Source organism: Mesoplodon densirostris, chromosome 15, assembly GCF_025265405.1.
Source record: "Mesoplodon densirostris isolate mMesDen1 chromosome 15, mMesDen1 primary haplotype, whole genome shotgun sequence".
NCBI classification, from domain to species: domain Eukaryota; kingdom Metazoa; phylum Chordata; class Mammalia; order Artiodactyla; family Ziphiidae; genus Mesoplodon; species Mesoplodon densirostris.
The window spans coordinates 20,431,839-20,459,603 of NC_082675.1; the positions used below are offsets into that span (position 1 = coordinate 20,431,839).

The 27,765-nt window shown below is 50.8% G+C and overlaps 1 protein-coding gene across 4 annotated transcripts; it reads right to left on the reverse strand.

Moving 5' to 3' along the window:
* Positions 1-679: 679 nt before the first annotated feature.
* Positions 680-27,752, reverse strand: HPS4 (HPS4 biogenesis of lysosomal organelles complex 3 subunit 2). 4 transcript variants are annotated; one of them, XM_060118639.1, is made up of 14 exons: positions 27,706-27,752; positions 25,701-26,223; positions 23,506-23,596; positions 21,536-21,679; positions 16,593-16,700; positions 16,022-16,138; positions 14,427-14,521; positions 13,777-13,849; positions 11,840-11,876; positions 11,072-11,168; positions 9,531-10,443; positions 4,794-4,926; positions 4,231-4,339; positions 680-2,582 (listed from the first exon to the last, which is right to left on the reverse strand). In XM_060118639.1, exons 2-14 carry the CDS (start codon positions 25,742-25,744, stop codon positions 2,411-2,413), a joined length of 2,133 nt encoding a protein of 710 aa, XP_059974622.1. In that variant the 5' UTR covers positions 25,745-26,223; positions 27,706-27,752; the 3' UTR covers positions 680-2,410. The 4 variants fall into 4 exon arrangements, with proteins under 4 accessions (XP_059974622.1, XP_059974624.1, XP_059974621.1 ...); XM_060118641.1 differs by lacking the exon at positions 27,706-27,752 and adding an exon at positions 27,616-27,632; XM_060118638.1 differs by lacking the exon at positions 27,706-27,752 and adding an exon at positions 26,950-26,967.
* Positions 27,753-27,765: the final 13 nt, after the last annotated feature.

The window sequence follows — 27,765 nt, forward strand, 5'->3', positions numbered from 1 at the left end:
GTTCTGGCTGTTTCTTCGAGGTTGAGTCACATGTCGGCAGGGGCTGCAGTCCTCTGAAGGCAACCCGGCTGGGGGACCTGCTTCCAAGAAGGCTCACGCACGTGGCCGTGGGCAGGAGACCCTCACCACGAGGGCTTCTCCATAGGGCTGCCCGGATGTCAGCTTCTCCCCAAAATAGGTGAACTGAGAGAGAGGCGGCAGCTGTGATGTTTCATAACCTACTCTCAGAAGCCACAGTCATTTTTGCCACATTCTAGTCATTAAAAACGAATCACTAAGACAGCCCACACTCAAGGGGGAGAATCAGGTCCCTAATTTGTAGCAAAGAAATTGTGGACTTATTTTAAAATGGCCGTCGCATGCAGGTCTCACATTCTGCTGTGCGGACCTGAGATCACAGGACCTCATACCTGTGATCGCTGAGACTCAGCTCAGAGGGAAGCACCGGGCTGCCTCGAGCACTGATTCTCAGAAACAAGCATTTTGTATCACACACATTTTAGGCTCAACAGCAGCCCTGGGAAATTAGATGGGAAGAGAGGTTTCTGAAAGCAAAACAGAGATTAAGCTCTGCCAATGGCCTGTCAGCCAGGAAAGGGCTCAGAGACAGGCAGGAGATTTCCTTGTGAAGCAGATCTTGTTTGGAAGAGTCCTTGAGCCCAGGTAGTTAGCTGAGGTGCCGGGGGGCAGATGACAATGGGCTCAGGGGCTCCAAGTTCTGTCCCTGTGTCAACACATAACAGGTCAGAATTTCACCAAACTCAGGACTTGGAGATCTCACAGTTCTGGAGCATCAGTGGCAAGAGGAACAAAGTGTGGATGCTTGAAAATACCCCAGGACAGAAAGGGAACATGTTCTGTGTAAGCCAGTCATGGGAATGTTCCTTGAGAGCTTGGCCCCGGGATTTGTAAGGGACTTTTCCTTGGAGAATCAGGCAGAGAAGTAGAACACTGTACATTTCTCCTAGCTTGAGGTGTGGTCCTCCTCCATCTGGGAAGCTCACCTCTTAGGCCAGCCAGTGGCAGGAGGGACCCCAGAGGTGACAGAAAGGGTGACATGGGTCTGGTGTGCGGTCCAGCCACGCTGAAGCTGGTGCTCCCTGGAACAGCCCGCCACCCTCGCACGGACCGTTGTGACATGCGCTCTTCCTCACCTGGCCAGGCTGGATCAGGCAGGGCAAAGAGAAATGTGCCCACCTGAGATATACGCATATGTACGTATATACATACATACCTTCATCTTTACTTTGTCACTAGAGATGTTCCTGTTACTCAGAGCTCATTAGTGTTTCTGGCTATTTTATTTTTAGCCCCTTAGAAACTTGCTTCAAGAAAAAGACACCATGTCAGAAACATGAGCTAATGGTTTACTGACATGAAGTTATTAACATCACAATTTTCAGATGGAATCTCAGGTACTTCCAGTAAACATCTGGTTAGGATTTTGTGAAATATTTTCATCCTGTGACCTGCATCATATCATCATAAAATGTCAGACTATAACGTAACAGAACTGATGTTCTAGTACTACTCCAGCCCAGAAACACACCAACGAATGCTGTTCCCTTTCACGCAGCCACCGCTGAAAAGCGCAGTTCTGCTTTTGCACCAAAACCTTTTAGAAACTCCCGTTTCGGACACTCACTTGGGAGGAACCAGCCCACTTCCAACCAAGGGGCCCAGCCTGGCCCGTCGTCACCCAGCTCTCGGTCCCGGCACCCCAGACTCCCTTCCACGTCATTGAGATCTGCCCCCACTGCGGGTAAAGCCAAAGAACAGGCTCCTCGTTTTGAATATAGTTCCAGAAGATCCAAACAAGGTGGTTTCAGCATCCCTGACTGCTTCACTGCACGAGGCGTCCCGCCCTCCCAGAAGGACTGCTCTGAAGGTAACCTGAGAAGTGGGAGCTCCGGTCTGCCTGCTGACAAGTCCGCCTCCTGGCTGGGCACTCACACCTCAGACCGGCCCCCTGGAGACAGGGCTGGACAAGTACTCTAGACAGGGCCAACCCGGTTCTAGAAAAAATGCCAACCTGGGTTTTTGTGGTCCTAGTTAAGGCTGGGTGGAACAGCAGCAAGAAATGTTAGGTGCCCGGGGCTCAGTGTGACAGGGGGACTCACTGGCCCTGGGCCCCTTGGGTGTAAGGAGCCAAGGCGCCCAGTCTGGCCGGAGTGCTGCCCACACCATCAGGTTCTTTACCACGTGCTCTAGATCTGCTGACCCGGAGAGCTATCTCCTGCAACGCCAATCTGAAGAAGGGGCAACAAACCCTCAAATATCATTACATTCCTAAAAACAAGGGACTATTCCAAGGAAAACAAAATAGAGGGACTTTTGCATTTAACAAGGCAGAGCTTCCTTTGCTGGGATTCGATGTGAGAGTCATCTGCTGGGGTCATGAACCCACGGTTCAAAGTAAGTTCACCCCGTGCTTCAGCAGCTTCTGCTTGGCTTTGCCCGGGAGGCTGAAGGCGCTGTCCTGCGGACTCGGGAAGCCAGAGCTCCGCCCCGCCGACGCCAGCTGCTGGAAATAGGTTTCCTGGACGGGGCTGCAGCAGGCGTACACGGCCGTGGAGGCATTCCTGTTGGAGGAAGAAAGGAGACCACGGTCCGACGCTGCCTGTGAGCCCTCAGAGCCCGGAGACCCCCAGAGGCGCTGTCAGTGACCCGGCAGGACGAGTCATGGACCAGTCACTGTGGCCATGGAGAGGGGGCACCTTGGCCTGCAGGTAACGAGCACAGATCTGGAGTCACACGGACCTAGGTGCTCATCCCACCCCTGCGACTTCCTGGCTGTGTGCCCTTGGCTAAGTTGCTCCAGCTTTCTGAGTCTCAGCTTTCTCATCAGTAAAATGAATATGACAATAGTAAATTCCCTCACTGAGATTTTATAAAGAGAGTAAATGAGTAGGAATATATACAAATTGCTTAGCCCATGGTGAGTGGTTAAGAAATGGAGCCTGTTTTTTCTGTTTCTATTATTCAAATGAGCTACGTATCCCAACGCTAAAACCCTCTCAGCTCCAAGGAAGATGAAATACTACAGGGCCACAAGGTGGGTGATGGATCTAGGTTGCCAGCGTGCGGCAGCCGTGACTTAAAGCCAGAGGAGACACATTTATTACAGAAAGATATACAGAAATACTGGCTGGAGATGGCGCTGGGCAGCAGAGGTGCCCGCATTCCTGTGTGGCCGGTGACAGGCATTAGAACCTGGTCAGCACCAGAGCCGAGCCCAGAGCCCACACGCCTCCTTCTCAGCCACACTGTCCCCATAACTGGAAACGTGTGCGGCGGGGGCATGTGCTTAGAGCTGAGATACCTGGGGTCAAATCCTGACTCAGCCTCTGAGTAAGAATGCGACCCTGGGGCGAGTCGTTCATTCTGTTTGTGCTTCAATTTCCTCGTCCATAAAATGAGGTTCAAAAGAATGCGCTTGACCAAATCATTCCAAAGACTTAACTGAATGATACACACAGAGCAGGCACCCCCCTTCTGACCCTCTAACTTGCCTTCTTTTCTGCTACCGGTTTCATAAGAGAAGCATGTAGAGAGAAAAAGTAGAAATCCGGCTGGTTAAAGATTGTAAATGACAATAATAATAATAGATCTAGATCTGCTGGCACAACGGTGTTCAGGACATGCAACAAGGTGAAAAAAAGAAACTTGTAAAACAGCACATTACTATGCTCCAGTTTTCTAGAGGAAAGACCATTAAATAATCAAAAATTCTAATCGTCTTTTATATGCAAAAAATAAAAACGAAAACCAACGAAACCTGGAGTAACATACACCAAACTATTAACTGTGGGTATCTTTGGGCCATATTGCCGGCGAGGGGAGGACAGCATTTGACTTGGGAGACTTGGTCATGAGCACTTGGGACTTGTTAAGTTAGAAGATGGAAGACAGCACTTCAGCATCGTTTATGGCAGAGACCGAGGTCCCTCCTCCCTCCCCAGTGACGGATGGAAGCACTGAGGTGTTGAGGGCCTTAGGTCTCCTCCCTGCTGTACCCCAGTGTGTAAAGCAGTCCGAACCCCAGGATGGGACCCAGCAAATACATGACATGGGAAGCACGGGGCAGATGACAGCAGCCACCAGAGCAGATCAAAGAAAGCCCTGCCTGGTTCCCGGACTGTCCTTCATTTGGTTATGAATGAGGCTCTGCTGGGGACCCCAGGAAGGCGGCTCCTGGAGCAGGGCTGTCAGTGAGCCGGGGACGCTCACCTGACGATCACTTCGTACAGCGCGGGCAGCCGGGCGAAGTCGGAATGCATCAGGCTGACGGCCTGGAGGAAGCGGCGGTCCTGGGCTGTGGCCACCTGTGGCAGGTTGGCTTCCAGAAGAGGACACAGAAGTCGTGAGTGGCAGACCGCCCCCCTCCACCAACGTCCCCCAAACCCAGAACAATGAACTGGGACGGGGTGAGGCCCCGGCCTGGGGTACGGGTGCCCAGGGGCAGCGGGACAGAGGCCGGGGTGCTGGGCCCTCCAGCTGCGCCCCGCCACGGAGCACACGCCGCCCCCCATGGTGGGCAACACCGGTCTCTGCACACGAACGTCCAAATCGGGAGGCGACCTCATCACAGATATTTGAACGCGTGTGTGCTTCTCTCAAAGTGTTGGAGAAACGGCCAAAATAAGATCAATGAGAAAAGAAGTGTTTGCCAAGAGAATTTAAACCCCGTGGGAGCTGGGCTCCAAGTGAGAAAGCAGCATCCTGAGTGCAGGGCACTCACCCCGTGCACTGGGCCCCGGCTCCCACTCCCACCCACCGGAGGCGCCCCTTACCCGCCAGCACGTTCTGGACGCGGTCGTAGTGTGCGAAGCCATAGGCTCTGGCCGCGGGGGCCGCCTGGTCCCGGGGCAGCGTCTCGTTCAGGTGCACCTCCAGCCCATTGAGGGACGCCAGGCTGCTGTGGTACTGCGGGGCAGGGAGGGGACAGGCCGCCACTGAGCAAGCCACCCAAGGGATATCTGCGTGGCTGCCTGACTTAGCAAGAAGGGCTCCGACCAGTGCTTTGACCTGTTGTTAGAGAAGTCCTGACTTCTGCCCTTATGTCCTAATGCATTTCAAACTTTTAGAAAAATCAGAAAATGGGGAGCAGAAAAATAAAATAAAAGCAAGGAAAACTGGCCCAGGATCTCACCATCCAGGCAGAGCCACTGGGGGCGCCCTGGTGCATCTCCTATAACCAGGGCTGGCGTTTGTGCCCCGCTCCTCCCCCACCCCGTGCTCCTTGACTGCCTGCCGTGAGGCCACCTCCCTCCCGTGTACCTAGAATGGTACCAGCCACTGTTCTCGAAGGACTGGGGAGTGCGGGTGAGATGGCTTTCTGTGCTCTCTGGCTCAGAGGAGGAGCCCAGCTGAGGAAGGCGGTCCGGGAGGTGAGGCCCAAACACCTGTATTTTAAAACACCTCCCAGGGGATGTCACCTGCAGGTGCAGTTGGGAACACTGGACTGTCCCATTTTGTACGATTTGTTGTTTATAAACTAAAGATGGAGCCAGACCATAAATAACGACTGATGCTAGTCCTGTGACCTAACGATAGAGTCAGACCATAAATAACGACTGATGCTAGTCCTGTGACCTAAGGTAGAGTCAGACCATAAATAACGACTGACGCTAGTCCTGTGACCTAACGATACGGCATGAGCTTCGTCCTTCATCCTTGAACTATTTTCCCGCAACGTCATTTTCGAACGGCTGAACTCCATCTTGGGCCCCGCCAAGTACGTCCGTCACGTCCAGATGGACTCAGCCTGAAACAGGGCCTCCTGGGGCTGCCCTGGGCTGCTAAAGCCACAAGGAGGCCGTGGGCCCTGGGCAGCAGCTGGCGCCCAGGTGAAGGACCTCCTGGCTCAGCCTCTTCTTGGCCAGATGACCCGGGGCAAGTTACTGGCTTTTCTGCGTCTCGCTTTTTTTCATCTGCGAAATAGGGATACTACAGGGCTGCTGAGTGGCTGAGGTCAAATAGCATGAATCCATTCTGTCTGCCCTGAAGTGCCGGGAGCGAAGGCATTTTCTTAAAGTCAAGGATATGAAAACAGTCGTTATTAAAGAAGCGGGACCTCTTCCATGAGCACTCGTCCCCGGACTAATACGACTTGTCTGTGGGTTGACTTATTTCACAAGAGCTGTGTAAAAAAATAAGCTCACATAAAAGGACCAGAGATGCAAAGAGAATGTTCTGAGGTGAATGTCATGAAACTCAAGTGTTATTTTGGGGAGTGTCCTGGACTTAAATTAGCATTTCTATCCCATGTCGTAGAAATGGTACTTAAAGGCATTAGGTTTGGCACCAGTGTTTACGTGACACCCTCATCTCTGCGTCCCCAGGGCCCAGCAGCGGGCCTGGCTCCCAGGAGGTGCCGGTCAACAGCCACTGGGTGACTGGACAGCGAGTGTGACCGACACCAGGCACCATCCACCACAAGCTCTGCGGGCTGAGTCGAGGGTCCATAGTAATGGAACAAGAGGACAAGCACACTGTCCCCTGCTCAGATCCCTGGAACAGCCTCACCAACGCAATTAACAGAGGCAGATGAGGCTGTGTGTGTGTGTGTGTGTGTGTGTGTGTGTGTGTGTGTGTACAGGATTTACCATGAAGTCAAACCACAGCCTCGCTGAAAGTTTCTGGACCTCAGGAATCTGCAACAGTCATCCCTCCATCCCCAGCAGGTGCCCAGGGGAAGGGAAAATGGGGACAGAATGAGCCATGCCAAACCCTGAGCTTTCTCTGTAGGCACCGAGCCACTTCTGGAATCTTCTGCCTAACTTGTACTCAGGATAAAATCACTTAACCATCAACGCAGTTAATCACAAGATGCTATACCAGATAACACGTGGGCAATTTTCTACTGGTAACCAAGTGCTTTCATATATACGAGGGGTCAGCAAACCATGGCCCGTGGACCAAATCCAGCCTACTGACTGTTTTTGATAGCCTGAGAGCTGAGAATGGTTTTTATATTTTTGTATGGCTAGGGAAAAAAACCTCAGAAGAATAATATTATGTGAAAATTATATCAAGCTTCAATTTTTGTGTCCATAAACAATGTACTGGAACACAGCCACGCCGTTTATTTACATATTGTTTATGGTTGTTTTTGTACTACAACACCAGATTCTAAGAGTTGTACAAAGCAGAAAACACCTGCTATGTGTTCCTTTACATTAAAATTTGCCAACCCAAGACACACTACCACATACGAGAGCCTCACAGCAGCCCTGGGAGACACGGAGCCGGGGCTGTTCCTGGATCCTCTGCCTTCTAGTCCACAGCAAAGCAAGTGGCTCAATGTCAGTGTGTCCCCAAACACGCAGAAGAAACGATGCAGGAACACACATTTACTCAGAAGCACCAGTTTCACGGGAGAGGGGTGCTTTTTTGTATTTTATGCTAACACAGTAAACCCAGGCTTTGTCTCCTGTACCCATAGCTCCGTGTCCTACTGTAGTGATGAATAATTGAAGGTCAGTGAGAGGATTAGCTTGGGGTTTGAGCAGGAAACTATCGGCGGCTCTCTGCTGCCCCCTGGCGTGAGCCTACTCTGTTCCTCTGAACCAGTGCCGCCCTCTCCTGGCTGCTCCCTCCATCACCCACTTCACCCAGCTCCCGCCCGCACCCTCAGCAAACAGAAAAGGTGGCAGTTGAGCCACTGAAAGAAAGACGTGATGGCGAAACGACCCAGGGAGCCGTGGTGATGTGTCCTTCCCAAGGGGGGCTGTGCTCACGGTCACTTCTGAGCTGTCGTTTACCATGCTGCAGGGGTTGGCTTTTTCTAGACAGCAGCAGAAGGTCTGGAGGGAAATCAGGTCGACGGTTTTGTGTGCAGAACCGGGACAAAAAGGCAATGAGAACTCTCTGCTGATTATAAAATAGACGGCCTTTGGGTCTGATCAACCGACTCCGCTCGCAAACCAGCAAAAGCTGATCAGAGTTCGTTAATGCCCTACTCTTCTTAGAAAAGACTAGTTTTCTTTTTCCATAAAATTGCGTTCTCTTTCCTGCCCAACACCAAAGCCTGCTTTCCGTGAAAGCCCAGGGAGGTCGTTGCCCTGACAACAAGGATGGGCTGTGACAGACCAAGTCCCATGTCCGAGTATCAAGGGCCACAGAAGGCAGGGCCTTTACTCCTTCACCTTCCCACCTACCATCCCACGCACCTATCAGATCCGCGGGGGACAGAGGGTTGAGGGGGGCAGACAAGAAACAGGCAGGAATCCTGGACCCCACCATGTGCGCTAGGTCTTGATCTCAAAGAGGCAGTTTTCTTAAGGGCAAAATGGGAGTTACCGTGCCTGCCCCCAGAGCTAGCTGTTCCAAGGCTTGGCTGAAGTAGCAGATGTGAAGTATTTACATACAGCGAATGCAGAATACATCTTAATTTACCTTCTTCTCCCAGAGCAGCCTGCACTATTTTTTCTTTTTCTTCTTGGGGGGAAAGTGAAAAAAGAGGGGTGGTATCCACTTTACTGCATGCCAACACTGGGCCTGCAAAATGCTGCGTCTAAGCTCAGCGCTAAGCAGGACAGAGCATGAAACCAAGGCATTGGCCGGGAGGTGGATGCACAGAACTGCAGCCCCGGACCCCTGAGCTGTTATAAGGAGGAGGAGGTGGAGACGTCGCTCAGCGCCTTGGGGAAGGAAGTGGCGGGAAGCCCCCACTTGGGGAGGGTGCTGCGGGGCCTGTGGAAGGGGAGAGGAGCCAGGCAGGTGCGAGAGGCACAGGCTCTGTCTCCAGGCTCCGCGCGGAGGACCCGCCGCCCTCCTCCACTGCATTCCAGGGGACCCGCTCATTACGGAGGGCCACGGGCCTGCCTGCTAATACGATGGGCTTAGAATAATATAGATTTAAGAACTGAAACAAGGCAAGCCCCAGGACACCGTTCACCCTGCAGCAATTTCAACCTGCTGTTTTTATCGCTGCCGTTGCCCGGCCAACTAAAGCAAGGCTGTTACTATGGCAACTGGATCCAGCGTGGGCCCAGGCCCCAGACAAGGTCAGCTTACCACTCGAAGTGGGGAAGGGGCTACAAGGGGTCGAGAGGAGCCTTCTGGATCCAGTTAGCATTTCAGACGTCCTGGGCCTTCTAGGAAGGAGCTCCAGACGGAGGGAACGTCAGGGCTGGCGGAAAACTCCCAGTCCAGGCGGTGACACGCAGACTCCGGCCACACAGAGCCTAGAGCTGCCGGGCTAGGGAGTGAGGCTGTGTGCGGTCACGGCCTGCATGGCTGCACTGCACCCCACGCTGCTGATGACGAACCAGAGGCGCTGAGAAAATGGAAGAAGCTGGAAAGGGCAACACTTGTGGGTGCCTTTGCACTTGGCTCTGTGCTCAGCACTGGATGCTCACTCACCCCCCACAAACAGCTGTGGAGGTGGGCACCACCGGCACCCCGCTGTGTGGACAAGGACGTTTGGCACGAGGTCACACAGCTGCTGGCTGAGCGCCCCTGCCTGTCCCCACTCCGAGGAGGCGGGGGCGGGCTGCCAGGGGCCAGGGCGTCTGCACACTCACCACGTCCTCCACGGCCGCGCCATCTCCCAGCAGCGGCTCCTCGGCCAGCAGCAACAGCACCAGGCCTCGGACGCTGTGAGTGTAGAGGTTCATCCGCACGAGCCGCGCGTGGGACACGGGGGTCGCCCTGGATCCGGTTCTGTCTGCCGAGGGGCCGTCGCCTGGGGGGTCTGCCGAGCCCGAGGCGCGTTCCGGGCCGGAGGCTGAGCGGCCCTCAGGAACCCCATCGCCGTGCCGCCCCTCGCCTTGTTCCCCCACGGGCAGCTCAGTCCCCGTCTGCCTTGAATCCAAGCAAGGCGACGGCAACGGCCCGCTCGTCGGGCTGAGGAGGTGGTCCCTGGGGACGGGGGCTTGGCTGCTGTTGCCAGGAAGGTCTCTGGGCTGTTCTAGGGCTCCATTCTGGGTGAGCATCTCAGCAGTGGAGGGAGGGAGGGGGCCGCCCACCGCTGTGCCCACAGGCAGGGCCTCGGGTGGCTTGCTTCCAGGGTTGCCAGAGTCAGTGACAGATGCCCTGCAGCCAGGAGGCCCGCCATCGGAGGCAGAATTACCCAAGGATGCTCCCGTGTCCCGAGCTTCTGGAACGTGGATCTCAGACAAGTCCAGTTCCTCTTCCCCCCTGGACAAACCGGTTTCCTTCACCAGGGAGAGGCCGAGCCCAGGCCCCTGGCCCCTGGTGGTGTGGTGCGGTGTTGGGGGCTTAATGCTCTTCAGATCACAGCCAGACCAGTGTCCGTTCTCCCTGCTGCTATTTGGCCAGGTGACGTCAGGAGACGTGGGCTCAAGGGTGGTCGCTGAGATCCGAGCCGTGGATTCCACGTGTCTGGGGGCGTTTTCTTTCAGGGCAGATGTGTTCAAACCCTTTGGAGGGCGCTGGGCTGGGGGCTCCGGGTGTCTGGCTGGAGATGCTAGAGTGCTGGCAAACAAGGCAGGCATGAGGATGGGCAGGCGACTGAGCGTGGGCAAGGGCCCTGCCCTGGGGGAGGCTAAAGCAGTGCTTCCCTGAAAAGCACGGGCATGGGTGACAAGTGGGTGCTGAGGCCACAGAGCCTAAGAGGTCATGGTCAAAGCACAGGAGGAAACCTAGGGCAACGCCTAGCCCTCGGGGCTTCACACAGTGACACCGGGATCACCTACAGGAAACGGCAGAGCCCACTGAATCAGGGACACCCACGTTTGGAGGCCGACTGTGAGTCAGGCCCTATACTGGGTGCTACACACATACTGTTCCCAACTTTTGCAAGGAACCCGTGAAGTAGACATTACTGGGTCCATTTTACGGTTGAAAAAACGGAGGCTCAGGCAGGGAATGGACTTGCCCAAGGTCACACAACTGCTAAGCAGCAGACCTGGGATTTGAAACCCACGCTCATCTCACTCTGGCAGATGCCTCTGGTCTCTATGCTGACGCTCCAGATGCCCCTGCCAAGGCAGAGCGCGCAGAAGACGGAATCAGTTATCAAATGCCAGGGGCTCACCTGGATAAATCCGTGGGAGGTAGGCCCGATGCATGGGTTGAGAGGAACCCCTGTGAGCTCCCTTACCTGGTCGTGGGCTCCCGGGGGAACTCACGGAGACTGACGGCTTCCTCTTCGGTCAGGAAAACAGGCACAATCTGGACGTTTGGAGGGAGTGCTGCTCCTGGAATTGCAAAGCGAAGTGGCCAGGGCCCTCCCCTGGGCCAGAGAAGACAGAGGGGCAGGGACTGTTCTTGGGGTGACGCATCCCACCCACAGGCCGGCTCAGAGAGCGGCTCTGGGCTACGTTCCTCAACCCAGAACAAAAGCCACAAAACTGCAGCTACAACTTCAGCCATCGGCAGGGAAAAGCCCGTGTGGGCAACTCTGCACCCAGGGTGACGTTTGGTGGAAGAAAATTTAGTGGCACTTAAAAAAAAAAGACAGAAGCTGGAAAAAGCACTTCCACCTGACCAAACGGGTCGGCCCTGACTTATGATGCAAAATAAAACAAATCCCCCTCTTGGGGGCACCTGCACTGCTGCAAAAGGTCTTCCTGGCAGTGGCCGCCGATGGAACCCTCTCCTAATCGTGACCTTCTGGAACTCGTCTGAGTAGTCTCATAATGGGGAGTTGAGGATCTGAAAACGGGGATGTAAGAGGTGTGCCTAAAATCAGGAGCTCTACAACTGGGATTTTGATGGGTAACTTTGTCCTTGAAGCTCTATATATTTTCCTAATCTCACGAGCCGATGGAATAACCATATAGGACTACTCGGCCTTTCGCGTGACTTGGGTAGGGCCAGGCAGCTTAAAGACCATTCCCAAGATGTAACAAGGCACCTGATTACTTACCATGTTCCTGCAGGGCATCCCCTCCTATAGGTTTTCTCTGAAAATAAACACAGAGAAGTTGGTGCTGGGCACCGCGTTCTCCCCCCTACCTAACCATCAGGACCGCACGGTGCCATCTGTTCGTGAAATGTAGCCAGGCCCAGGATGCTGGTCCCAGACGCACGCCAACAGCAAAGCAGATGGAACAGAAGCTCCCCCAAGCTGCCTGCCCCCCGCCGTGGCTGGGGTCAGCCAAGAGCCAGGCCCACGCTGGCTGGGGCGGCCACACCACCCAGGCTCACACCAGGCTTCTTCCCGTTCTGATTTCTCAGTTTCTCCTCTCTGGGAATAACAGCAAGCATTCATTCATGTTACCTGTCAGACCTCCAGGGAAGTCATCTCCTGGAATAAAGCCACATCTGCCACAGCCCTGGCCTAGAGCTCACACAGATCCCATGATAACAAGTGTGAAGGGCCTGTGACCCTCACAAGGGAAGGATTCAACCTAAACCAGATGTGAGGTCAGATCTCTTGTTTGATTTACAGTCAAGGTGAGAAACCCAGGAATCTCCTCAAAAGAGCTTTCCAGCCATCTCCACCTAAAGGTTCCAAAAGGACCCACCAAAACAAAACAAAAACTGCTCTTTTCACCAAAAGCACTTTCACTCCTAAGAAGTGTTGTGGCTTTCTTTTTTTCTTTACATAAACTAACTCTAGACAAAAATTCTTTTCCAAAAAATCACATATAATTCCCTCACCCGCAAGCTAATCCTGTTAACACTGGGCACATTTTCCTTTAAGTCTATGCATTTTTTAAATACTCTGAGGCCACATTACGTAAAACTTTTTTTTTCTGCTTGGAAGAGTGACACACAGTTTCTGTCATTAAAGCATCTTTGGCCATTTTCAATGGCTGACTAAAATTTTATGAAGTTTACAGTGGTGCAGGAGAATTCATCGTTTCCCTACTTGAGACCAGCAACTGGCAACCAGTCTGTAAATGGTGAGCTAGTGAATATTTTCGGCTTTGCGGCCATACAGTCTCGGTCCAACTACTTAACCTGCAGATGTGGCTCAAAAGCAGGCCAAGAAAATTCTGGCTGTAGACGACTGGCCCACAGCCCACAGTCTGCCAGCTCCTATCGTAGACATTTAAGTTATATCTGATTTTTCACTTTTGTAAATCCTGTTGCGATAAATTTTGAGTATAAACCTCCTTCAGCAGTCACATGATTTCCTTAGTATTGATTCGTAGTGCTGAACAGTGAGGAAAAAGGAAAGGGCATCCTCAAACCTCTCATTATCAAATAGTTCATCAGGAAGGCTGTTCTAACGACCCCTGCATCACGGTGGGAAGGAGCCGGCTAGAGCCACACACGTGTTTTAAATGTCTACTGATTTAGTAAGTGTAAAAAGCTAGCCTGATGACATTTAAAACCAGAGTCTCGCACAGTAAGAATCAGCTAGTAAAACAAAAGAAAAAAGAACTCAAAGGAAATATGCCAGATGCTAGCAGTGATTATCTCTGTGCAGTCCGGTTGTGGGCAATTTTATTTCCCATGAGCACATATGACTTTTGCTTCATTATAAAAACAGTTAAGTAAATATGGAAGTATTTTTAAAGTTTCTGTTGTCCTAAGCCATCTTTTACAGTCTCTCTCTCTCTGAAAAATCCAACATCTCTTTGACATAAAGCCCATCCTTGAGGGAAGCCAAATTCTCATAGCTCCACTTGGATCGAAGAAAAACCAAGTCTACCATGCAGAAGACAACATTTTCTTTCAGCTTTGCCAGTGACCTCACTCGAAGGAAACCACACGGATGGACTTGGGGTCCTGAGAAGGACAAGGCAGCAGCAGCTGCCCCCATCCATCTAGCACTGGGGATCAGCCTTGCCCGATATAAAGACAGACTCGCCGGATGCAGCATCCCAGCCAGCGGGGTGGGCTTTGCGATACCTGGTCCCGACGTGCAGCTCGATGAAGCAGGACCTTGGCTGTGACAGAGGGTGGGAGCTGGGTGCTAACGATCCTGGGGGGTCAGACACAGGAACAAGGACACCGTGAGAAGAAGCACACTCACGACTCTGAATTGGAAACAATCCTTACACCCTATGGTGGCGAGGACCTTGGGGACACAGCTGGTGGGAGTTTCAACTGGGAAAGCCCCCGTGGAGGGCTCCTGGGTGGTCAAGCTCACTAAGAGGCCCTCCAGCTGTGTGACGAGCTACAGTGAGACCTCAGAGGCCAACTGGAGACAGACCCAGCCAAGAGGCTGCAGGAGCCTGAGCTGAAGCTATGGCCAGCACACCAGGGCCCTGGGCAGCAGGGGAAGGTGCTGTGGGCCTCCTCCATGCCCCGTCTGAGAATTTCACAGATCTCTTCAAAGCTGCCTTTTATATTCCCAACTCTTTTCTGGACACAACAGTTTGCAATTTCCCAGCTCTGCCCAAAGACAGGCAGGGACCCTATATCAAATCTAAACTACCCGCTAGTTGCCAAACAAGACCACCTGGAACTGGCCACACACAGAGCTCCCCGCCCCCGATCGGGGTGGTCAGTTCTGCAGCAGGGGCCAGGCTGGAGGGGCAGGACCCGGCATTACTCACAGTCCCTTATAGAGGATGCAGCCGGCTAGAACATGGGGCGAGCGCTGGCAGGTCTGCAGAATGAGGGCCGCCTTCAGCAACAGCAGGGGCTCCACCTGTGCCGGGCAAGAAGCATGCCACGAAGTCAACACGCTTACCATCAGCGAAGGAGGAACAGGAAGGGGGCTCTGGAGAGCAGATGGACAGCTCAGAGCCCAAGCCTGGAGGGAGAGTGTGCCGCATGGTGACAGCTATGTCACGCCTCTGACACCCAGAATGGCTGCCACCACAAATGCCCAATTCTGGGGACAAGGAGGCCTCTCTGCAAGCTGGAAGGTAGAGCAGATATGGCATATGGCTCTTCACAGGCGACAGTGCAGATGGCCAAGGAGACCCTGACGATCAATGCTGAGACCAGAAGGCAGCAGGAGAGGAGAACCTACCTCTCAAATTCAGGTCATGGTGCCGGTGAACCCACCCACCCATCCTCCACCGTCCCCCTGAAGCCCAGGCACCCCTGTGACGCAGCTGGCTTGATGTCTGACCAGGTCCCGTAACTCTGTTGCATAACGGAAAATGATAACATCATGGCCTTTCACTCAGGGGTATATGCCTCAGTCCACGGTCCTTGTAAAAAGTCCCGAAAAAGACCAGAAAAGGATCTGAGCCTGGTCAAGAATGGCCAGCAATAACCAAAAGCCTCTTCCTGCTTCCTGCTGGGCAGCGGTTCGAACCGAGTGCCAAGGAGCCAACCATGCAGTTAATTCTTTCACGCCCTCAAGACACGCCCAGGCCCAGCCAGCCAGTCTGGAAAGCTCTGGGCCAACTCCAAGAAGCCCTCCAAACAGGAGCGGGAAACCCGTCCCTGTTTGTAGCAGCATCCCAGTGCCACATCCCTGTTAAAGGGACACAGTCAACGACAGCAGTGAGAGCCAGCCCACACATAGTGGAAGGCTCCCGTCCCCCAAGACGCTCAGGGCACGGGCGGGCGGCTCTCAAGGTGCAGTGCCTTGCATCTCCCTTTGGCCACCTGACTGTGAGGATGTGATGCTCACCAAGATCAAGGCCACTGAGCAAGAGGCAGTGCAGGCAGCCCGGCCAGCCAGGCAGGTGGCCTCCTGTCACCACGTGCCAACGGCAAAAGCGACAGCTGAGGAACAAAACACCTCCCAGCCCCGCAGTCCCAGAGACGGCAACCCTGGTTCCAAAATGTCAGCCCTGGGCCTCTTTGGATGTCGAGAGTCATTAAATCACATAATGGTACTATCGAGAAGGGGGCCTTCAGGTTACCGAGTTCAACACTCCTGGGCATTAGCAAAACAGTAACACCCTTTACTGAGTATCCGCTTTCGGTCATGTATGCACTGTCCCATTTCATCGTCAGAACAGCTCTGGGAGGCAAGTCATATGCTGTGGCCATTTTACGGGCAGGAAGAATGAGGCTCTGGGAGGTGACCTGACTTGTCCAAGCCCACACGGCTCGTGAGGGCTGCATGGAATCTGAGTACAGGTCTTAACAACTATGCGCACTGAGATACACCTCATTCAAGGGGGAACACATGTGTCCAGAAGCCCTATTCCTATCCATGCAATGAGCAGGGGGCTGAGCCTGTTACCTTCGTTTGGTCCAGGTTCCAGAGGGAGTTGAATATCTTATGCAGGTCACCGGTGTTTCTCAGGATCTGGTCAATGAAGGTGTCCCACTCCCCGCTCAATTCTTCCTGAGAGCAGCTCTGAAACAGAACAGCTGGAGGTCAACACCCAAGATTCCAAGAGACACACTCTTCGGCAAGGACTCCAACCACCAACAAAATTGTTCCTACACGAAAAAATGGCCAGAAGGGAGGGCCTGTTCTGAACCTCCCATCCAGGCGAGGCCTCACCTCCTGCCCCTGATAACCTGCCCCCCACAGACCAGGGCCCCTCGGGGCGGGGAGTGGGGGGAGGGCGTGACCAGGCCCTGCTCTTCCCAGCCATCCTAGGAAGGAGGGAACGCATAAACATTTGGGTGAATGGGACTCAGGCCACCAGGGAAGAAAGGCATCTGAGAGGGGCTCCGAGGGCCCATGACCTTGTCGCTGACACGATGTGTCTCTGTCAAGTGTACCAGACCCCTGGGTGAGCGCTGTGTTCTGCCGATACCAATGTTGCTAAGGAGGTTCCACGTAAGACTCCGCTACACCATACCTTGTAGGCCAGAGAAACAGGCCCATTGTAAAAATTAAAGAAGCCGATGAGCTGATCCAGAAGCTGCTTGCAGCTGACATCAGGGAGCTCAACAGCACAGCCCAGCACCTGTAAAGGAGGACAGGCATCTTCCTTTTCTCGGGGGCCAAGCTCAGAATCCTGGCATCCAGGGCTCACTAAAGCTGGACTCCACTGGCCCATCAAAATCCATCTTCTGCTGTGTGACCCCACACCCTCCACCAGCCTCGCTGGTCTCCACAGGAAACAAATACTTTTTGTACCTACTCATGTTGCCCCAGCTGAAATCCCCCCGCCTCCCATTCTTGTTCATTTGCCTGGGACTCCCCACCCCTGCCTCCCCCCCCGCCCCGTGCCCCCCCACAGATGCCAGCCCCCGCAGGATGCCTGTTTTCATCACTCCAGACAATGCCGACCTGTTTCCTGATCCCTTGTATTGTTAGCACTGTTATTTGCACACTGGATGTTTCATTTGGGTTTCACAGCAAACACTGGACCCAGACCATTTCATGAATGGCCATCCTGTCTCTCCAGCTGGATGGAGTACTTCCAGAATGGGGACTGATTGCATAATCGCACCAGCCACAAAAGATAAACACTTGCTCAGTTACGAAATAATCTGGGCCTGTGTTTAAAGAGCCTGAAAAAACTTCGTATTCTTTGACTCAGTAATTCTACCTGTAGGAATCTTTCCTAAGGGACTCATCAGAAACTTAAACAAACAAAGCAACCCTGAAAGAAAACAAATAAACAAACAAACAAAAATGCTCTCTGAATGTAAGCTCCACTGAGGCAAGGATCTGCATTTTGTTCAGTGATGTAATCCAAGCGCTGACAACAGTCTGGCACCCAGTAGGTGCTTATGTCTCCCCTAATTAATCTATAGAGGGAATGAAATCCTAATAATCCCACCAGCTTTTCTTTAGAAACTGTCAAACTGATTCTATGACGGAAATACAAAGGACCTAAAATATCCAAAGCTGTCTTGGAGAAGAATAAGTTTGGAGGACTTCCACCATCTGATTTTAAGACTTATTATAAAGCTACAGACATCAAGAAAGAGTAGTACTTGTATAGAATCTTCAGAAAGATCAATAGGAAAGAATAGTGAGCCCAGAAGTAGAGCCACACTTAAATGGTCATTTGATCTTCAACAAAGGAGCCACAGGAATCTAATAGGAAAAGGAAAGTTTTCATCAATGGTGCTGCATTAACTGGACATCCATAAGGAGAAAAGGACCCTTGACCTCTGCTTCACACCATACACAAAGATATATCCAAGGTGGATTATAGACCTAAATTTAAAAGCTAAAATTGTGAAACTTACAAAACAAAAAATTGGAGAATGTCTTCTCCAATGGGGTAGGCAATGGTTTTAGACAGAATACAGAAAGCAATAACCATAAAAGATAACACTGATAAATTAGACTTCCTTAAAACTAGGGCTTCCCTGGCAGTGCAGGGGTTAAGAATCTGCATGCCAATGCAGGAGACATGGGTTTGAGCCCTGGTCCTGGAAGATCCCCCATGCCGCAGAGCAACTAAGCCCATGTGTCACAACTACTGAGCCTGAGCTCTAGAGCCCATGAGCCACAACTACTGAGCCCATGTGCTACAGCTACTGAAGCCCGCCCACCTGGAGCCCATGCTCCGCAACAAGAGAAGCCACCGCAGTGAGAAGCCCGCACACCGCAACAAAGAGTAGCCCCCCGCTCACCGCAACTAGAGAAAGCCCGCGTGCAGTGATGAAGACCCAACACAGCCAAAAATAAATAAAATAAATTTATATTTAAAAAAACTAAACTAAAAACTTCCCATCAAAAGACATTATTAAGAAAGTAGGCACACCACAAACTGGGAGAAAATATTTTTAAAATGTATATCTGACAAAGAACTGGTATCCAGGATGTATGAAGAAACCTACAACTCAAGTAAAAAAGAAAACCCAGTTTAAAAAATGGGCAAGAGCTTTGGACAAATACTTTGCGAAGGAAGATATACAAATGGCCATGAAGCACACGAAAAAGGCTTAATATCACTAGTCATTGGGGAAATGCAAATCGAAACCACAATGAGATACCACTTCACATCCAGCAAAATGGCTAAAATTAAACGAACTGACCACATTACTGCTGATAAAGATGTGGCAGTATCTGGCATTCTGGTACACTGTTGGTGGGAATGTAAAATGGTACAACCGCTCTGGGCAAAAGTCTGGCAGTTTCTTGTAAAATCAACACACACCTACCCTGTGACCCAGCAATTCCATGCCTAGATATTTTACCTATGAGAAATGAAAACATATGTCCACAAAAAGACTTGTATAGGAATGTTTCTAGAGCCTTATTCCTTTTTAAAATTTTATTTTCTTGAAGTACTGTTGATTTACAATGTTGTGTTAATTTCTGCTGTACAGCAAAGTGATTCAGTTATACATATATATACATTCTTTTTCAGATTCTTTTCCATTATGGTTTGTCATAGGATATTGAATATAGTTCCCTGTGCTATACAGTAGGACCTTGTTGTTTATCCATTCTCTGTATAACAGTTTGCATCTGTTAATCCCAAACTCTCAATCCTTCCCTTCCTCTATCCCCCTCCCCCTTGGCATCTAAAAGTCCGTTCTGTATGTCTGTGAGTCTGTTTCTGTTTCATAGATGTTCATTTGTGTCATATTTTAGATTCCACATATAAGTGATATCATATGGTATTTGTCTTTCTCTTTCTGACTTACTTAGTATGATAACCTCTAGTTCGATCCATGTTGCTGCAGATGGCATTATTTCATTCTTTTAGGGCTGAGTAGTATTCCATTGTACATATGTACCACACCTTCTTTATCCATTCATCTGTCGATGGGCATATAGGTTGTTTCCACGTCTTGGTTATTGTAAATAGTGCTGCTATGAACATAGGGGTGCGTGTATCTTTTTTTTTTTTTTTTTTTTGCGGTATGCGGGCCTCTCACTGTTGTGGCCTCTCCCGTTGCGGAGCACAGGCTCCGGACGCACAGGCCCAGCGGCCATGGCCCACGGGCCCAGCTGCTCCGTGGCATGTGGGATCTTCCCAGACCGGGGCACGAACCCGTTTCCCCTGCATCGGCAGGCAGACTCTCAACCACTGCGCCACCAGGGAAGCCCATATCTTTTTGAATTAGAGTTTTGTCCAGATATATGCCCAGGAGTGGGATTGCTGGGTCATATGATAATTCTACTTTTAGTTTTTTAAGGAGCCTCCATACCGTTCTCCATAGTGGCTGCACCAACAGTGTAGGAGGGTTCCCTTCTCTCCACACCCTCTCCAGCACTTACTATTGGTAGACTTTTTTTTTTAATTTTATTTATTTATTTAGTTTTTGGCTGCATTGGGTCTTTGTTGCTGCGTATGGGCTTTCTCTAGTTGCGGCGAGCAGGGGCTACTCTTCCTTGTGGTACACAGGTTCCTCACTGTGGTGGCTTCTCTTGTTGCGGAGCATGGTCTCTAGGCACACAGGCTTCAGTAGTTGTGGCTCGTGGGCTCAGCAGCTGTGGCTCAAGGGCTCTAGAGCACAGGCTTCAGTAGTTGTGGCACACGGGCTCAGTAGCTGTGGCTCAAGGGCTCTAGAGCACAGGCTCAGTAGTTGTGGTGCACAGGCTTAGTTGCTCCGTGGCATGTGGGATCTTCCCCGACCAGGGCTCGAACCCGTGTCCCCTGCATTGGCAGGTGGATTCTTAACCACTGTGCCACCAAGAAAGTCCCATTATTGGTAGACTTTTTGATGATGGCCGTTCTCACTGGTGTGAGGTAGTACCTCATTGTAGTTTTGATTTGTATTTCTCTAGAGCCTAATTCTTTTTTTAAAAAAAATATTTATTTATTTGTTTGTTTGTTTGTTTGGCTGCGCCAGGTCTTAGTTGCGGCATGCAGGATCTTTGCTGTGGCGTGCGGGATCTAGTTCCCTGACCAGGGATTGAACCCGGACCCCTTGCATTGGGAGCGGGGAGTCTTAACTGCTGGACAACCAGGGAAGTCCCTCTAGAGCCTCATTCTTAAGTGCCCCAAACTGGACACAGTTCATGTGTCCACAAAAAGGAGAATGAATAAGTAGACTGATACATTCAGACTATGGAATACTGCTCAGCAATAAATAGGAATGAACCGCCAGTACATGCAACAATGTGGATGAATCCCACAAGTGTTAAAATAGAGGATAAAGGGATGAATATATAAATGTGTGATAAAGCAACTATAATGAAGTGTTCTGTAGAATCTAGGAGGTATGTGAGTATTCACTGTAAAATTCTCTCAACTGTTCAGTATGTTAGAAAATTTTCATAACAGAATGTTGGAAATAATACCTACGAAGGTGAAGATACTTCCTCACACTTAAGCATCCCATCCCCTCAGGAATAAATTTAAAATAAGAGGAGCCATGAGACAAAAGTACTTTAGAGTCTGGTACTACTAGCTGTAAATTGTTCTTTTTTTTTCTTAATGGTTCTTTGAAACCTAACATATATGCACCAGTGTCTTCGAGTTTCTGGCTCCCTTCCCCAGTAAGCGTGGACAGTACAGGGGAGTACAGAGAGTAGAAACAAGGAAAGATGGAGATTAAAAACTCAATTTGCATCACAGAGCAAAGAGAATTTCCAGAGGATGACCTAAGTCTTTCAAAAGAGAGGAGAAAGCAGGCGTGTGCAATGCAGGATGTGTCGGCAGCGTTTTGGAGAGAGCACTCAGTTCTCGTGGGCACCTGCAGAGAGCGACACGGGAATCGCGGATGACACGGGGGGGCAGCACATGCGGGGAGAGGAGGAGGTTCTAGGCCCAAGATCCATGGCAAGCATTATGTCTAAACCCTAGCATCGCAATACTTCTCACCAAGACAAAAGACTCTGGGTAGAGGCCACCCTGCAGGCGCGGGTCCAGCCTGGTAAACTTACCCAAAGGTAATCGCCCTCGACCTTTACGGCGAACTTAAGTTTCCGCAGACGGATGACGGTGGGAGGAGAGCCGGAGATGTCAGAAATGCAGTGGACAACCCCGGCGATCTGTCCACAGAGCAGCTCCTGTTGGTCAAGCAGGGTCTAGGGAAAAGAGCCAATTCCAGACATTAAGTTGAAGTTCCCGAACTCCTGTGTCATTCGTTCGAGCAGGGGTTGGCAAACTATAGCCTGGAGGCCAGACCGACTCTGCTGCCTGTTTTTATATAATCCGGGAGCTAATGATGGTTTTTACATTTTTTTAAGGGTTGTCAAAATAACAACAAAGAAGAATACGTGATAGAGACCTTACACGTCTTGCAGAGACCAAAACATTCCCACATTGGCCCTTTTGAGACAAAGTTTGCCGAACCCTGCCTGAATTGTCACAAAACACCCACAGTGAATGCATAAGATGATTGCCCAGAACTACGTTTTTGTTCCTAGGATTATAGGCCTGTGCGTGGGTATAAGAGTGAGCCTTTATCCCCATTCAAATCCCCTGCGGAGTGGCCAGAGCAGCCTAGACTAATCTCCACTCTCCAAGTCAAGTGTGATCACATGAGTGAATGCACAGGCCTCCTAATCGATCTTCATGTTAACTAAACTGTGGGGCAGACAGACATCATGTGATGCAACGGAAAACGGAGAACTCTTGACTAAAAGAGCTGAACTTGAACCTAATCAAGGCTCTAGATCTTACTACTAGTTTAAAGGACATGCACTGGGTAGAAAGCATTAAATGATACCATCGTGAGGAAGTAGTCAGCCCAATCCAGAGTGGGGGACGTGCTGACATTCTACTGCATAAGAGACCTGGTTTCTTCAATAATTCAGTGGCACAGGGGGAAAAAAGGGTGGGGGAAGGAGGGAGGAGTGTTATATGATAAAAGGGACTTGAAACACAAAATAACCAAATGGGGTATGTGGACCTTGCTTGGATGCTGATTAGGAGAGGGAGGGAGGGAGAGAGAGGCAGGGGGAAGGAAGGAAGGACTAAGTAACATCTAAGATAATAAAGGCAAAATTTGAATACAGCCTGTATCGGATGATATTATTGTTACTAATTATTGTAACTTTTGCTGAGTGGAATGTTAACAAAATACACCCTTTTCAGTTAGAGATGTTACTTGGTACTGGTGAGATGACACCATGTCTAGGATTTGCTTCAAAATACTTCAGGAACGGACTTCCCTGGTGGCGCAGTGCTTAAGAATCCGCCTGCCAGTGCAGGGGACACGGGTTTGAGCCCTGGTTTAGGAAGATCTCACACACCGCGGAGCAACTAAGCCCGTGCGCCACAACTACTGAGCCCGTGCTCTAAAGCCTACGAGCCACAACTACTGAGCCAGCCTGCCACAGCTACTGAAGCCCCCGCGCCTAGAGCCCGTGCTCCGCAACAAGAGAAGCCACTGCAATGAGCAGCCCGTGCACCACAAAGAAGAGTGGCCCCCGCTCGCGTCAACTAGAGAAAGCCCACGTGCAGCAACGAAGACCCAACGCAGCCAAAAATAAATAAATACATTTATTTAAAAAAAATACTCCAGGAAACAAAGAGTGGGGAGGAGTTAGGATAGCTCATATCACATTGGTCAAGTGTTGATTATTGTTGAAGCTGGTGATGGGCACGTGAGGGCCGATGATTCTCTCCTCTTTACTTTGGTATATGTTTGGAGAAAAGTTTTTAATCCAGCGGGGCAGACAGAAAATCATGACGGTAACAGAGAGCTAGAGAAGGCAGAAGTACTGGGCTGCCTGGGCACTTCAACACCAGAACAACAACAAATAATACAACTAAGAATAAGAGAGTAGAAGTGGCGAATGCCTGGACTACGCCAAGAAAACTGTCCATATGTAACCCTCCCTAGACCTTAAAGCCACCACTTTGAGGCAGTGGGATTCCCCAAACAAGAAAACGCTGTGTGGCTTACCTGAGGGGGAAAAAAGTAACAGATGCCAGCTCTGGTTGGATCTCCTTCTCCCTTCACCTTGGAACCATCATAAAGGAAAAAATAATTCCACCTGTCAAGAGAACAGAAGGGAGCTGTGTTTCCTTCCATCCGGTGAGCAGGGCCTTGTAAAACACAGCTTCCTTTTGCCCAGCCGGAGAGGGGCTCATGATTCGGCATTTGAAAAGCCCTCTGGTGGCCCCAGAGGAGAAGGGACCCAAGAGCTACAAAGAGATAAAACCATTTCATAAGTGCAGCCAAGTCAAACTAAAAATACGCCTCTATCCAGCCGTCAGACCATCTTCCCCAAAAGACAGAAGAGCAGCTAAGGAAAGACAGGGCACCCACAGTGATGCCTCGTATTTGAGACACTGAGCCTTAACTCTGTAACCATGTGCTTTGGTCAGCTGTCTTTTAAGGCTCTGATAATGAAGTAAGTTAGGGATGTCTTAGTTGTCTTCGTAACTGCTGGGCACGAGGTCTCTGGAAATTGCCCTTCTACCAGGAATTCATTTAACACACATTTGCTGAGGGCCTGCGGTGTGCGCTGCATTTGCCAGCCCCGGGGGGCCATCGCGAGGAAAGGGGAACAGGAAACATGCACTTTGCCCACGGGGCAGTGAGTCTATAACGGGAAAAGCGGGCACATCTGAGAGCTCAGAGAGGCACCACATCCCTCCTTTAATACGATCCCTCATCAAGCTTCTGATTCCCTCCCTGCAGAGGAAGCTCTCTCCTCAATACCTATAACCCTCCGCTTCTCCCTAAAGACTCGGGGTCTCCTCTCTGGTGTAGCTACAATTACTGCTTTAAGACCGCAGAGCAGACTCCCGAGGCTGGACCTGGGTTTTAACCTCTCCATCTCCGAAAGCACACCCACCAGGCCAGAACAGTGACTCCTCTGTCACCTGCACTCTTCTCCCCTGATCTACGCCCTCCCCGGCTCCCACCTCATCTTCCTGATGTCAAGCACTAACTCTGTTTCTAGCACAATCCGCTTTCCCGAGTTCTAGGTCCCACTGGCTGCAGGGCACGGACAAATCAAAGAGCCTCAAAAATGTTTCAAGCCCAGCTCGGAAACCCCACTGCCAGGTGGTGAGCATACCGTAATGTATAGAAATAGCAAGTCACTATGTTGGGCACAGTGTTATAGGTCAATTATACTTGAAACAAACTCGTAGAAAAAGCGTTCAGATTTGCAGTCATCAGAGGCAGGAGGTGGGGGAAGGGGGATTGGATAAAGGTAGTCAAAAGGTACAATCTTCCAGTTATGAAATAAATAAGTACTAGGGATGTAATGTACAACATGATAAATGTAATTAACACTGCTGTGTGTTATATATGAAAGTTTTTAGGAGTAAATCCTGAGTTCTTGTTACAAGGAAAAAAATTTTTTTTCCTTTTATTTTATATCTATATGAGATGATAGATGTTCACTAAACTTGTGGTGATCTTTTCATGATTATGTGAGTTACAGTGCTGTATGTCAACTATATGTCACTAAAACTGGAAGCTAGCTAGATAGATGAATAATTGAATGAATGAATGAAACCCCACAGCTGGGCCCCATTCTACTGTTTCCTTATGTTCCCTGGGTGAAAGTGACCCCACTCTTACAGGCACACAAAAGAAAACCTGAGTGTCCTTTTGAACTGCACACATATAATCAGTTATAAATCCTGCTCATTCTATTGAAACCATGCCTCTCACTTTCCTCTCCTTGATAAATGTTTGCTGAACCAAATTAAGAGAGGCTTAACCCATCTGTGGTTGAGAAGGGAACTGAGTTTCGGGCAGACATTGTGTAATACCCTTGAAGAGCCAGTCTGGCCAGACCTCTCCTCGTGGTGTAATTCTGCACCGCCACAGCTTCTTGTCTCTCAAAAGTGAAGACTTCAGTGCCCACGGTATTATCAAGGCTGGCTGCGGGATCCAGCCACGGCTCTCTTTTCTACCTCCTACCAGCAATGCTGGACTCGTCAAACCCTGCAAGAGGCTCGTGTGGTTACAACACATCAGCTTTGGAGAGAAATGGCCCTTGATTCGCTGCTCTGAGGAAAATGGTATTTTTTTTTTCTTAATAAAATCAAGACAATCTGGCTGGGGATTCTCAGTTCACCCAAAACATCCATGCAGCAGCCTGCAGGAACTAAACCCCTGCAGGCCCTGCTACTCACCAGGAGGCTGACTTGGTCTCTGTCGAGGAGGTGGAGGTGGCCATTTACTCTTCGGTGGCCCTCATTCTCTTTATTTGGGTTTTCTTTTCCAGTCTGGCTTCTTTCTGCCCAGCAGTGACAGTTCCTGCGCTGAATCCGGATGTGGGACGTTTAGGTGTTTTCAGTCTCCAGCAGTCACTTGTCTAGTTTTCATTCAGCACGAAAGTGCTGCTTCTCTTCCTCCCAGGCCCTTCGGTCCCATCAATACCTCCAGCCTCTCAGAGCTCTGGGAAAAAATCAATAAAGCAAGAGAATTCTACCAGAAAGTCAAATCCACCAATCTGGTTCCATGAGCATCGTTTCCCTGGCCCTCTGCAGAACGACCCCTTCAAAGAACGACCCCTTTGCCAGAGAAACCTGACAGGGCAGATGCATGCTGAAGGCGGTGCTCTGAAGCGATGTCTAGCTTGTCGGGTTCAAAGCCATTCTGAAGGTTTTTTAAAAAAGTTTTGAAGCTTTCCGTTCAAACATTAGTCCCTTGACCCTAAAATAAACACAAGGAATAGATTATTTCAGAATCCCATGAGTGAGCATGTGACCCAGCAGGGTTAAGCAAATGGTATGCTTCAAAAGAGTTTTCCAGAAAACTGAAAAGTGTGTTTCAAAATCCAAAAGAGAGGGGAGCAAAACTTCAGAGTAAGTCCTATAGTTAACGTGAAGAGATATATCACACAGAAGATAGAATTAAATAACCGGTGTGAAAAAGCTCTGGGTGTCAAGGACAGCTATACAAATAAGGCGGTTGGTGTAGCAATAATGGAACTCAAATTAAGGAACTGTCACCTTGACAGCCCAAAATTAATCTTAACATGTAGAATCCCAGAGCTGGGCAAGTTTCCAAAAGACAAAAAGAGAATTTAACAAGTGGCTTTCAAACTCCCACAAGAGGAAAGAGAACTCAAGAGTATCAAGAAATTTCAGGCTCAGAAGGGACGCTGGCATCACACACTCTAATCCTTACTCTCCTTCAAAAACTACCTTGACTGGCTCTTGCTTACTCCCTCCAGAGATGGGCAGTTCTCAGTGTTCAATTTATCCTTCCACCAAGCTGAAATTGGCCTCGCAGTAACCTCCACACACTCTCCAGGAAAACAAAACAAGGTCTCATCCTTCCACAAGTCAACCCTTTGGTCATTTCAAAACTGTATCCCTACTGTCACTTTCTCCAAGCTTAATGTCCCCAGCGACATGGTTTCAAAAGCTTGCTCACCATCTGCCATCCTCCTGGGAACACAAGAGAGTTTAAGCTCCTCTGGTACAGGGAAATCCCTAGAGAGGACACCACCGAATCTTTGATGGCCTGTAAAACCTGTGTTTTCTCAGCTCTGGATATCTTGGGGTGGGCCTCCCTAGGGTCATACTCATATTCGGATGCCTGTGGAGGCGGCATCTGAGCCCGTGGAACCAAGGACTGCAATCTGAAACCCCCCATCCCTTGTTCCCATAGGACTGGGCCCTACACTGCCAAGGTCCACTCGCTTATCTCTGAAAGGTCCAGAAGAAGTCGGTAATGGTCTGGCGGGGACAGGGCAGGTGTTCGGATGTGGCCAGAGAAGGCTCTGGCCTGGCAAGTGGCAGGGGGAGTTGAGACGTGGCCGGCAAAGGCCTGGGGGGGGGGGGTGGTGATGGTGTAGGAAGTGGCCCAGTGTGTCAGCAGAGCAGGAAAAGGGGCGCTAATGATTGCGATGGGCCAGGAAGCGATCGGTAACCGCCGGCAGCAGTGGGAAGTGTCTGGCCTCAGCTCCAGGGGGCTGGGACTGGTGGGCAAAGGTGCAGGGATCAATCGGGGCCGGGTCACAGCGCGGAGGGGCCGCCAAAAGGCGCTCTCGGCCGGGGTCCCGCCCTTTGGTGTCCCCGCGCCCCGGGCGCCGCCCACCCGCCGGAGTAGCCAGGCAGCCCGGGGATCCGGGATCAAGGTTCAGGACTCGGGACCCGGAGATCCCAGCGACTCCCGCCCGATACCTACGCGCGCGGCGGAGAGGCCCCAGGGTCACGTGCCACCTGCGCTTACCGCCCCCTAAAGTTC

Bases quoted from the DNA above. Each gene is read 5' to 3' on its own strand.
- HPS4 (XM_060118639.1), bottom strand. From the start codon at position 25,744: ATGGCCACCTCCACCTCCTCGACAGAGACCAAGTCAGCCTCCTG. The intron at 11,877-13,776 runs GTATCGCAAAGC...GTTTATTTTCAG, and splicing joins GAGCTGCACGTCGGGACCAG to AGAAAACCTATAGGAGGGGA. The intron at 4,927-9,530 runs GTGAGTGTGCAG...CCTGCCCCGCAG, and splicing joins GCGCGGCCGTGGAGGACGTG to TACCACAGCAGCCTGGCGTC.